General features: G+C 40.0%; 1 protein-coding gene across 4 annotated transcripts in view; it reads right to left on the reverse strand.

The window, feature by feature from the left end:
• The window catches only part of LOC150096320 (protein FAM13A-like), a 486,855-nt gene that overhangs the window by 283,459 nt on the left and 189,481 nt on the right, over positions 1-13,915 (reverse strand). For all 4 annotated transcript variants that reach the window (XM_090408854.1, XM_090408851.1, XM_090408853.1 and 1 more), the window contains exon 8: positions 2,839-2,984. In XM_090408854.1, the coding sequence (XP_090264980.1) occupies positions 2,839-2,984 (146 nt within the window). The remainder of the gene's footprint in view (positions 1-2,838; positions 2,985-13,915) is intronic.

The following is a 13,915-nucleotide window of genomic DNA, read 5'->3' on the forward strand; positions in this document are numbered from 1 at the left end:
GACTATTTCATATGGATTTACATTAAAATATTAATTTGCACAAAAGGTTAATGAGAGGAAATGCAGTGCATTATTGAATCAAACTTTGGATGTTACAGACTACACTGTAAATGACCAACCAGTCTTCTTCTGCAGCTTCTCCCACTTAAGTGGGGGTCACTGTTGATAATGAGTCTCCTCCACACCTTCCTGTCTTGGGCTGTCACCACATCCAAGTTCTTCATCCCCAAGTCCTCTTCTACCAGCTCCCTCCATCTCTTCTTTGCCTGCCCACACTTCTGCCTTCCTTGCACATCCATCTGCATGACCCTTCTTCCCACATATTCGTCCTCCCTCCTCATCACATGACCAAACTATCTCAACCTTGCCTCCTGTATTTTCGCTCCTAAGTTCGTAACTTTCACTGTTCCCCTGACATAGTCATTTCTCAGACGATCCTTTTTGGTCACACCGCACATCCACCTAAGCATTCTCATCTCTGCTACCTCCATCCTGCTGATGTTTTTTTCCTCAGGGCCACAGTTTCTATAGCATATGTCATAGATTGCCTCACTACTGTCCTATAGATTTTGTTTTTCAGATTGATCGGCACCCTCTTATCGCATAACACTCCAGCCATCTCCCTCCAATTCCTCCAACCTGCTTGTATCCTGCATCCCACTTCCTTCTCAGCTCCTCCATCTTCTTCCACTGTTGAACCTAAGTATCTAAAGTCTCTCACCTTCCTGATGACATTTCCTTCCAGCTCCAGATCTGTCTCCTGGCCGCTGCCCACTGTGCAACACATATACTCTGTCTTACTTCTGCTCAGTCTCATACCTCTCTCTTCCAGTACTTTTCTCCATCTTTCCAGTTTAGTTCCCGCTTCTTCTTTTGAATCTGCACACAGCAAGATGTCATCTGCATACAACATTGTCAAAGGCACATCTTCTCTCACCTCCTCTGTTACCACCTCCATCACAATATTAAACAGAAACAGACTTAATGCTGACCCTTGATGCAAGCCAACTGTTACTTGAAAACTTTCTGTCTGTCCCAGACAGGTCCGAACACTTGTCTTCACATTTCTGTACATTTCCCACACCAACCTGACATATTTCTCCAGAACCTTCTTCTCCCTCAGACACTTCCAGACTTCTTGCCTTGGCACTCTATCGTATGCTTTCTCCAGATCAATAAATGCCAGATGTAGCTCCCTTTGTTTCTCTCGATACTTTTCCATCATCTGCCGTAACCCAAAAATAGCATCTGTTGTTGATCTACCAGGCATGAAGCCAAATTGTTCCTTTGCAATCTCCACCTCCTTCCTCAATCTACCATCAAGAACCCTTTCTAGGATTCATTGTGTGGGACATCAACTTTATTCCTCTGTAATTTTTACAGTCTTGTGCATCCCCTTTACCCTTGTAGATGGGGACAAGAGTACTCTCCCTCCATTCCTCGGGTATATTTTCCTGTTGGCAAACTTTCATGAACAGGTCCCACAGCAGGTCAATTCCCTCTTCCCTCAGTGCCTTCCATGCCTCCACTGGAATTCTGTCGGGGCCCACCGATTTTCCATTCCTCATCCTCTTCATGGCCTCCGTCATTTCCACTCTACTGATGTTCTGCACCATCCCCTCAGAAGGCTGCCCATCTCCTCTGCGAGTCCTTGCATTTTCTTCATTCAAAAGTCCCTTGAAGTATATTTTCCATCTGTTTCTTATGTCCACATCCCTCCATAATACTCTTCCTTCAGCGTCTTTGATCTGCCTCACATGTAAGATGTCCTTTGCTGCTTTATTTCTACATTTCACTAGTTGGTAAATTTTTCTCTGTCCTTCCTTTGTTTCTAATTGATCATACAGATCTTGATATGCCATGGCCTTTGCCTGTGCCATAACTCTCTTGGCTTCTTGCTTTCTCTCTCTGTACACCTCTCTGTCCTCTTCCACTCTTGACTCATCCCACTTCTGCTTTGCCTTCCTCTTAGCTGTCACTGCCACTTGTACATCATTATTCCACCACCAACCCTCCTTCTGCTCTCTAATCTTTCCAGATGTCTCACCAAGCACCTCGATTGCACAGCTCAAGATTACTTTGAATTATGTTTCCACCAATCTTGTACACTTTCCAGTCCATCCGAAATCCTCTCTAACACCCTCCACTTTTAAGCGAAACCACTTAATTGTCTTCATCCCATAGCATCCAGAGGTTCTTATCTTCAATCTTATTTTAAAGTCCGTGCACAGCAGTCTGTGTTGCTGTGCTACTTGATCTGTTGGAATTACTTTACAATTTGTAAATGACCAACCAGTGATAGAACAAAAATACATATCCAAGTAGAAGGCAGACCTTCTGACTGATATCACTGATGTTGATTCTTAAAATAATTGATTTTCTGACTTAGCAATAAGTTTTAAGATGATATTAAAATATTTTACAACTTCAAACTCAAAATAAACATGGTATTTAGTTGTTTTTTTTTTGTTTTCCACTCCCACTTACAATGCTATATTTAAAAAATGAATGATCCAGACTGAAATTTAAGCAATGTTTTCCTTAAAAATTCATGCAAAGAATCAATCTCAAGCTTGACTGATTCCTCCAAGTATATCCTACAGTGAGAGTTGCAACTGAGTAAATTATATATAAATGATTAAAAAGTACTGGTGAAAGCCCATAGCATTAATGGTATTCTAAAAGTAATAAGTAATTCACTACAGCAAAAGCTGATTATACATGCTACTGATAATTGCATTATATTTGTCAAATCAACTAAATTCTTAGGTTAAGTCAAAAATGACACTCAGTGAACAAAAGTAGCCTTTAAGGGGGATGGGAGGATAGAATACTCACCTCTCTACCATGGGTGCATGAGAATTATTTTTAACTTCTGTTAAAGCTGCATACTGCATGGGTTGAAATTTTTCTAGAGTTGCCATCGGAAACACTGGTGGTTCCAAAGTCAAAGAAGTTGCCAGTCCTGAAGGAATAACTGTTAGCTAAATAAATGAAAAGTTTCGACACTTTTCAACACTGCAATATCTCAAATAATGACTATAACTGAATAATGAGAGATATGATATAAAATAACAAGACCAATTTCATTAAACAACTTATAAAGTGAAATGTCTTGGCAAACAATATGCCAAGACATTGTAATGTGTTTTAATAAATTAGAAATAGTGTGAAGGTAGTCCTAAGGAAACAAAATATGCACAGTCAGGAGTTGAAGCTAAGAATTAATATTAACATAAGTCTATGAGAATCAAATAATATCATGAACAAGTTTGATCGATTCAAAAAATTTCAAGCAAAGGAAAATATCAGTGATATGTACAAAGCAGTTTATAAAATTTTTATCATCCTCACAGGATTTAAATTAAAAAAAAAAGGTTCGTTCTGACAGGTAATTTCATTAAAGAGAGTTGCTTTAAATTCAATGAAATATTTTGGCATAAATTGCCCATTTGATTTATTCTATAGCCTTGTATCATAAGAAAGCCAAATGGGATGATTTCCATGTTCATTTCCTTGGCTAATTAACATTTCCAATATTCTAATCCAAATATCTATACACATCGTTCAAACAATAAGTATGAAAGCATTCATTTTGCAAATCATGTAATATATGTATGTTACAAACAGTTTACACGTGTAAAGGAAATGAGAATTTCATATAAACTCCTACATATTATTATTATTTTTAATATTTGACCTCCATGGAGTCAGAAACTCATCATGGGAGGTACACACTATTGCACACAATGCTCATCAAACCATGCTTTAAAATGATTCAATGTGTCTACATTCACAACACACTCAGGCAACGCATTCAACTCATCAACCACTCTTTGCACGGAGAGTGGTTGGTGAATGCATTCCAGATACTCACCAACCACTCTCCATGCAAAGAACCTTCTCTGCTCACACCCTCCTTATACAGTTTCCGGCGATGGCCTCTTTTTCTATCCCCCCCTCCCTCTCCCATTCTATGAAAAATCTCTTCCATGTCAACCTGATAACAACCCCTAACTAGCTTATATGTCTCAATCATTTTCCCCTCTTATTCCTATTCACAAGACTGCAACTTACATTCTCCCAATCTGTCCTCATACTCCACATTCCAAAGACCACTGACAATCTTTGTGAATCTTCTCTGGATCCTTTCCAACATATGACTGTCAGCATGAAAACGCAGCGACCAAATCTGTGCACAATAATCTATATGAGGCGTGATTAAGGCCTTATACAATGACATCATAACCTCTCTATTTCTGCATGTTAGGATCCTCCACATCTTCACAACTTGTGCAATGTGGTCCCTGAATTTCAGATCCTTGTCCACTATCATTTCTAGATCTCTCATCGCCTCTACTTCCTTTCAAGTTTTCCCACTGAGCGTATACTTTGCATCCTATCATTGCTTACTAAATCTCAAAACCTTACCCTTTGCAACAATGAACTGAAAGTTCCACTTACCTGCCCATACATGCAATCTAATCCAGAACTCTTGCAGGGCCATAACATTAACTTCACTCTGCATTGCTCTACCCAATTTTGCATAATCTACAAACAGAACCCATCCCAATATTATTAAAATACAAACTGAAGAACAATGGTCCTAAAATTGACCCCTGCAGTACACCACTAGTGACCTTTCTCTTTCAGGATATGCCACCCCCATATACAACTTTCTAATACTTATCTGACCGCCAGTCACTGATCCAACTCAGAAGTCTATTATCCAGTCCCATCTGTTTCAATTTATTTCACAGCTTGTCATGTGGCAGTCAATCAAAAGCTTTTTGCAAAATCCAAGTAGAACACTGTATATGCATCTCCCCTGTCTGGGGAATTTGTCACCTTGTTATAGTACATAAGTTAGTGAAACAAGTAGCGCCTCCGTAGTGCAATTGGAAGAACAACGGTACATTGCGCCCTTCAATTGGAATAGGCCTAAGTTCGATTCTCGTCGCGACGGGAGGAATCTTTATCTGGATGATTTCAATCTAAGGTGAGTTAGCCGATCTCATATGGAGGTAGCAGCGTTTTTTCTCCCGGAAACTCGGCTTTTTTTATCCCGCATACAGACAAATCGGCCCTTCAGAACACACGCAATTTACAGACAAAAAAAATACTAGTTGTGGTAGTGGTGGAGGTGGGAGGTAGATGGCGGTGATGGAGATGATTCGTAGTAGAGGTTCGGTGTAGTGGTTGAGACAGTTGTAGGTGTCCTCCTGCGATGAGTCTTCAGACTCCTCGGAGGCGTCACGAATAATAATATTGAGGCCTGTGTAGCTCAGTGGAAGTGGCACTTGCGTCCTCTGTGCTTAGTTGCTCAAAGTCAGATTTAAGTTCAAGTCTAGTCGCCGACTGGAGGAACTTTTTCTAAGCCTTTCTTCGACTGATTCCTGAGTTAGTCGATTTCTGGCACGGGCAAGCGGGTTTTTTGAGAAGAAAGTGATTTTTAATTGGTGAATAGTCCGGTTTTTTTTTTCGTTTTTCTATATTTTTGAGTGCTAAATCATTTCTCTGAATACGAGTGTACTTCAGTGGTTGTTTTTTGGAAGTTAGTTGCTATCGCGATATAATATATTTTGGTTACCTTCGGAATCGAATGCATAATGGTGGAAGAAAAAACGAAACTAAGTTTTCATTACTGTATTTAGTTATATTTCATTTTATTTAGTGTACTTAAATGTTTTGTTTTGCTTGTAATTGTTTGTACTTTTTTTTTCTATTTATTTAACGGAATTTATTAATTGAATAATTAACGATTATGCTACTCAGCAGTAAGGAATGATGACGGATTCAGCAGCAGTCGCAAGTGGCGTATCGCCAAGTCCTCCGCCATTTAAGAACTCAATTATTAGCAATATCATAAGGGACTTTGTGGCATGCAGTACTTGCGGCACGTATGCATCTCGGGAATTAGACATGTGGCTTGTGAAAGAGAACGGAGAGCGTATATGCGCAAAATGCAGGCAGCTGGAGGAAATAAGTGCATTAGAAATATCGATATCCGACTTCGTTGCTCCAGGAACGGGGAATGAATGTAGGAAGACAAGTAGTGTGATAGGAGAGAATGAAAAAAAGATATATATGAATGAGAAAATAATAGTTGATAGTGTGGAAGGTGTGAGTGACTGTGAACGTTTAGGAGATGGTTTTGTTTGGGAGAGTGAATTTAGATTAAGAGTGACTGACCTGCAGAGGGAGATAGATGAGTTGAAAGAGGAGGTGGAATGTCTTGTGAATGAGAGCAGAAGCATGAAAGATAAGATAAGGAGAATGGAAGAGATAAATGCAAGGAGAATGAGAGTAGGAGAGAGAGAGAATTTAGGGAGTATGAGTGAGAAGTATGGGGATGCTAGAAGAGGAGAGAATAGAAACAGTAGAAGAGAGGGAATGAGAGAGAGGTATGGGAATGCTAACAGACGAGAGGATAGAAACAGTAGGAGAGACGGAATGAGAGAGAGATATGGAAGTGCTAGAAGAGGAGCGAATGGAAACGGTAGGGGAGATGGAATGAGGGAGAGGTATGGGAATGCTAGAAGACGAGAGGATGGAAACAGTAGTAGGAGAGACAGAATGAGAGAGGGATATGGAAGTGCTAGAAGTGGAGAAAATGGAAACAGTAGGAGAGAGTAAGGTATGGGAATGCTAGAAGAGAGAATAGCAGTAGAGGAGAGGGAATGAGAGAGACCTATGGGAATGAAAGAAGAGGAGAGAATGGAAACAATAGGAGAGAGGAAATGGTAAGAGGTATAATGTATGGCGACTCAATGACCCGTGGTGTTCAAGATAGGATGCGTGAGGAGTGTTTGCCAGGAGGAACAATAGAAAGGGTGGCTATGGCAATTAAGAGAGGTGAAAGGGTGGATGAGATGATTGTGATGGTAGGAACGAATGACTTGAGTGGTAATGTAGGTCGGGCAGCGAGAGATATGAGATTTTTGCTCGAGACTGTACGGAAGAAGACAGAGAGAGAGGAAAAATAGTGTGTGTTGCCTAGGTATGATAATGATGAGCTGAGCAGAAGAGCAGTGATATTGAATGGCATAATAGCAAGAATGTGTGACAAGAGAGGAGTGGTATATGTGGATGCTTGGAGTGTGTTTGAGGAAAGAGAGGAATTGTATGCAAGAGACCATTTACATTTCAATGAGGAAGGATGTAGGCATCTGGAGAGATTGTTGTTCTGAAAGAGTCAGTGTGTCCCAGGGAGGATGATAGCAGGAGTGGCCTCTTGTGGGAATGGATACTTGGGAGAAGGGAGATGATGTCAGGTAACACTGAGCCCAGTGGAGTCTAGAAGGGATAATGCTGGGTATAGAAACTATGGCATTTATATGCTTTATACTAATGCCAGGAGTATCCGGAATAAGGGAGAGGAATTGGTGGCGCAGATAGCATCAGCCCGGCCAAAAATTATTGGGATCACTGAGACGTGGTTGACAGAAGGGAATATAAAAACAGAAATAGAAGTCGCTGGGTATAGCATTTTTCGTCAGGATAGGAGGGGAAAGCGTGGTGGTGGTGGCGTACTGCTTATGATAAGTGATGACCTATGCCCTCTAAGAGTGGAGGCTTTGGAAGGAAGTGAGACAAATTTTGAGAGCATATGGTGTGAGGTAGAGGTAGGCAAGACAGGATATTTAGTGGGGTGTTGCTACAGACTCAGGAGCACAGAGGGTGGGGACCAGGAGATGTTTAGACAGCTAAGTTTGGCAAGTGCAAGAAGAATGATTGTTATGGGAGATTTTAACTACAGTAGTATAAATTGGAGAGAGGAAGATGCATGTAGCAATAGTGGAATGGAATTTCTAGAATTCTTGAGGGACAAATGTCTTAGGCAACATGTAACAGAGGGAATAAGAGGTTCAAGAGTTTTAGATTTGGTTATAGCATCAGAAGAATTGATAATAACTGAGATGACATCTCTCCCCGACCAGTTGGAGAGAGTTACCATATGGTTTTGACTTGGAAAATGAATAGACATGCAGGAGTATCAAAGCGACGGGAACTTATGTGGAATTATAATGCAGGTGATTATAATAGTCTTAGACGTCAACTTCGGGAAGTTTCATGGAGGGAGGAATTGGAAGGCCGGGATATTGTTAGTGCGTGGGAAATTGTGAAAGAATATTTGTTAGCAGCAATGGTAAGTTGTATACCACGAGTGAAGAAGAGGACACAATTTGGAGTAAAGTGGATGACAAACAATATTAAACAGGAATTGCATGTGAAAAAGAGGCTATGGAAGAGATATAAGGAGACAGGTGAAGAGAGGATGCGTGAAGAATATAAGACACAGGCCAGAAGAGTGACTAGTGTGGTAAGGAAAGCGAAACTGGAATATGAGAGGAGATTGGCCCTAAGATCCAAAGAAAATCCTAGGGAATTTTTTAGCTATGTGGTCAGTAGGAAGAGAAATGACTGTGGAAGAATGATATTGCAGGATAAAAATGGGAATAGAGTGACTGATGCAGAGGACATAGTGGAATTGTTCAATGACCACTTTATTGGAGTATTTCATCCTGGAGGAGTCAGTTTTAATGCTAGAGGGATAGGGCAGGTTCAAGGTTTAGAGGTACAAGAGGAGAGTGTGTTTCAGATACTGAGAACTCTGGATGTCAATAAAGCTTTTGGACTGGATGGTATTTCACCACGAGTTTTGAGAGAATGTGCTAGGGAACTGACAGTGCCTTTAACCTGGCTTTTCAATGAAAGTCTGGCTTCGGCAAAGGTGCCCAGGGAATGGAAGGAAGGTAAGATGGTGCCATTGCATAAGGGTGGTAACAGACTGGAAGTGTCTAATTATAGACCAGTTTGTGTGTCATCAGTAGTTGTTAAGATCTTGGAGAAATTACTGGGGGGGACTGTAAACAGCATTGGGAAGATGAGGGTAATGTTATCTGTGAGAGTCAACATGGATTTGTTAAGGGGCGCTCTTGTTTTAGCAATATGCTAGACTTTTATAATAAAGTTACAAGAACATTAGATGAGGGAAAGGCATATACTGCAATTTTCTTAGACTTAGCAAAGGCATTTGACAGGGTTCCACATGATAAGCTGATATTTAAGTTGCAGCACATGGGACTGGATGTCAGATGGGTCAACTGGATTCAGGATTGGCTGTCTGATAGGTATCAGAAAGTTGTGTATGGTGGAGCAGTTTCAAGGAGACAGAAGGTTACAAGTGGGGTCCCACAGGGCTCAGTACTAGGACCTATATTGTTTAACCTTTATATCAATGACATTGCCAGTGGATTGCAAGGGGATATTCAGTTGTTTGCAGATGATGCGAAGCTGGGAAGGATTATTAGTAATAGTGCAGATGTGGTAGCCCTGCAAGAGGATTTGAATAAGCTAGATAGATGGGCAAATGAATGGGGGTGTCAGTTTAATGCAGCAAAATGTAAGGTCTTGAGGTTTGGGAAACATCGATGGGATGCTGCATACTCTATGGGAGGAGTTATACTGGAAGAAGTAGGAGAGACAAGAGATCTGGGATTGATGATTGATAGAAACCTGTAATTTAGGGGACATATTGCAAAAGTGGTGAAGGCAACACAGAGGATTGCTGCAATTATGAGAAGGACACTGACCTGCAGAGATGAGGGTTATCATTCCATTGTATAAGTCTCTGAATCAGACCACACTTGGATTATTGTTCTCAGATTTGGTCCCCAGGATTTGAAGGGGATAAATTAACTGTGGAAAAGATACAAAGACAGATGACAAAGACGGTCTCAGGACTGTACAAGGATAGTTATGAGAATCGGCTGAGGGAATGTGGACTGCAGAGTTTGGCGGACAGAAGAAGGAAAGTTGATATGATTGAGACTTTTAAACTGTTGAGAGGTGGATACAGGGTTGACACTGGGGAGTTCTTTCGCTTGGTTGAACAGCGGGAAGGAGTGATGACAAGAGGTCATCCCTGGAAGTTACGAAAGGAAACTGTGAGCAAGAGGGTGAGGAGTGGTTTCTTTGCATGGAGGGTGGTTGAGCCGTGGAATGCATTGCCTGATGGAGTGGTGGGAGCGAGAACGGTCAGTGAGTTTAAAGAGTGGTATGATAGACTTTGTATTTCTCAGGGGGGGGGGACCTCCCCTCGATGAGTCTTGACAGACTTTATGTTCTTAGGAAGGACCTCCCACGATGAGTCTTTTGACTCCATGGAGGCCTGAATGATGATGATGATGATAATAATAATAATAACAACATGATTTCCCCTTGACAAACCCATGCTGATAACCACAGAGAATACTACTGTTATGTCTCGTGTCTCTTCCTTTACGTTTTTTCTTTATACTTTCTATCTTATCTTTCCTTAAATTCTATGCTTTATTTATCTCTCATATGTATCAGGGATTACGTTGGCGACAAATTTATTTTAAGATCGACTGCGCCAGCCGGCAACTAATTTCTGATATTCAAATAGTTAACATTAATTAATATGGGGATTATGTGATGTGCAGTCGTGGTTCCCCCCCCCCTCTTTCTTACATGAATTGTTCCCCCCCCCCTTACTCACACAGGTCTGAAAGTTTTTTATAAGTGGTAATTCAGTCTCAGAACAACAGAACTCATGAACTTTGATATAAAAGAATACATTTATTAAAACATTAGTATGGAAACCCTTTTGAATAATCATTCAAGACACATTTTAAGTAAAATTATCAATGCTAAGTTATCTTCTTTGAACTAAATTGAGAGTCTGAACTCCCCCCCTTTTTTAGATTAAGATATCCAAAATTTCAATCTTTATGCTTAAGTAATTCAATAATATATCTCTCTCTTATGATTAAGCTCAGACTCGACTTATCCGTACAAGGTTACTCAATGCTCATTTTCTAAGCACAATCAGATATAAACTTTATACATGGCATATCAAACTCTTTCTGACTTATATTCTAACATGGAAAACAAATTTCAATTCTTTAAAGTCTCTATGCCCCACAATTTAAGTGAAAATCAGGCTAATATCTAACACTACAGCAAATAGCTTCCTCCTGACAAACAGTTCAAAAGTTAGGTTCCCTTCTCGGCCCAAGCTTGGAATGGCACCAGCTTACTTGACACAGACAATTAGTCCAAACAGTCATTAAGGCACTATGGGTAAGATAATGTATGGAGCTCCTCAAATCCTTGGCTCCTTTTTTTTCTTAGGTTTACAATTCTAGAATATATATGAAAGGGTTGTACATTACCATCTTGTCTTTCACTTCCGATATGGCCAGACTTCCGTATTCCCTAGCCACGTGTTTCTATGGCCTCTGCGACTTACTTATGCTTTCTTCAAAGGTTGCCCTTCGCCGGCTTTACATTGGCATGGTTCACCAATGGCTCCTTACTGAAATTCTGACTTCATTCCTCAGGTAGCTTTATTCGACTCGGTTACAACAACAACCGGGAGATTATTGCTGGGCACCGTCGACAAGCTTCCTCAGATATCCAGGCTTGGACGGGAACACAGGAACAGAAAACCAAGAGAGCGTTTGAGTCTCGTGCGGCGCCTTATATTTCCCTTCCCAGCGCCCTCTTTCGTTGACTACGTCATATACTTAGCTACAGCCGATTGGTCACTTTAACTCTGAACTGTTCTAACATGGTTCTAAAACATAGATCTCTTAAGCACATTTAATAACAACAATATTGGTCCTGAAACACAGTTTTCCTTTGCTTACTTTACAAGGACAATATTAGTTCTAAACACAGATTTCCTTAGCTTATTTAATATTAATAATCTCAGTCGAGTTGATATACCTTTGAGCGAATATATATACAGTACTCCCTAACCCTGTTCTTGGCACTATAAGCATGTCTTTATCGTTAGATTTTCATTGTCTCTGTGTTGGGTCGGAAACAAATTGACTTACGGAGTGAGTCAGTCCTTTTTCCAACACAACACTACTGTTATCAACACATTTCTGTATCCTACTTCTCACCAATCTCTCCAGTACCTTCACCACAACTCCAGATATACAGACCGGCCTATAATTTGAAGCTACAGCCTTATCACTAACTTTATGCAGTGGAACAATTTTACCTCCTTCCACTCCCCTTGGAACCTGTGCTATTTGTGGAACCCTAGAGACTTTTATTAAACAGGCATGCCAATACTACTGTCAGTTCCCAGGAACATTCCCTTAAGATGTATGGTGATATGTCATCAAATCCTATCACCCAATTGACATCAAGTTTATTTACTCAAATACCTCCTGCTCACTCACAATTAAGCCATCCTCTCCTATGTCCCCTGCACTTAAGTTCCTCATGGGTCCACCCTGATCAGGATGAAACACCCTTAGAAATTGATCACTGAATACCTCAACAATGTCTTCTGCAACAGTTACCATTCCACCATTTTCATCCATTAACATTATCTTACCATGATCATTCTTCCTTGTACTTGCCACATATCTAAAAACTCTAGGGTTTTTCTTTGCGGATCTGCGAATTTCTGCTCATACTCTACTTTTGTTTTCCTTACTAACTGAGTCACTCTTCTAGCTTGTTCTTTATACTCTTCATGCAACTGATCATTGCCATTATTCATTTTGTACTTCCTCCAAAGTGCCTTCTTTTTCCAGATTTCATGCTTAAGCTCCACATTCATCCATTTTACACTTACCTAATTCAGCCTTTGGAATATATTCACACACACTGATATTGTTATGTATTTCTTTGTCAATTACCATGCAGCATTTATTTCCTTACCGCTCAAATTCTCGTTCCATGTTATAGCTCCAAGCTGTCTCCTAAGTTTGTCATAATCACCAGCCTTATAGTTCCACATATATCCTTCCTCACAAAAAAAAAGTCTGAATATGACTAGCCACATATTTCACCCATTGTAACATAAGCATCATTCATGAAGCATCTAAAAGACAAGTTAGAATATTCAAAATATGAATCACAAGAGTGAGACACACTTGTCTCATGTCTCAGCCACAGGTGAGTGAACGGAAGTGCACCAATAAAGTTCAAAGGAATGAATAATTTTAAGTTAAACCTAGAATTACAGAGTTATACTTAGTCAAGGTTAACTTAAAATTATTCATTCCCTTGAACTCTAACGGTGCACTCTTCTGTTCACTCAGCTGTGACTGAAACATGAGGAAGTATACTCATGCTGTGTGACTCATATGATGCTCATGTTACAATGGACCAAATACATAGTTCATATTAAATTCTAATTTCCTTTACAAATGTAAACCATTTTTAAAATATATTATTACATTGACCACAAATGTTTCTACGAAATGTTTAGTAATAGATCAGTCATTATTAATAGGTAAACCATCTGCTACATATGGATACTGTAATGCATTATCTTTTGTAGTGAACATGCTGATCTACATATCCCTGTAATTATCACCATAAAATGCAGTTGTTCCCCTTCAGCCTTATGGTAGCATGAACTCTCATGGTGAAAGAATGTCATGATCAATACTATGTCATTTAGGTTTGATTGAAAATTAAAAAAAAAATTAAATGTTTCTATTTAAATTCTTCCATATGAGAGCCAATTAAGAGGAAAATGCTGCAGTCACTTTTGCTTTAGAAAGGACTGCCTTTGCAAGGTGAAGAGGAACACTTCAAAAGAAAAGGCATTTCAGAGGATAGAGGAAGATGAAAGAAAAGAGAAAGAGGTGAAGCATAGTCAGGGTGTTTGTACTTGCACTGATAAAGGATGTTCTGTTCTTGTATTAACAAGCTCAAGAAAGTGGAAGAATGATGGCTGTCAGTGTCCATGGAGTACCTATAGAAAAAGACAGCAGAAACAATGCATGGGTGCAACAATGATTGAAGTGACTCAGGGAGGAAAGTAACACCTATCAGCCAAAGTGCTTTCCTCTGAACAGCATCAAGAATTTTTAAGGAAGTTTTAGGTGTACCACCCACACATATGAACAGTATT

The sequence above is a fragment of the Typopeltis vanoorti genome, chromosome 19, assembly GCF_054136105.1.
Source record: "Typopeltis vanoorti isolate ZY-2024b chromosome 19, IOZ_Tvanoo_1.0, whole genome shotgun sequence".
Taxonomy (NCBI): domain Eukaryota; kingdom Metazoa; phylum Arthropoda; class Arachnida; order Uropygi; family Thelyphonidae; genus Typopeltis; species Typopeltis vanoorti.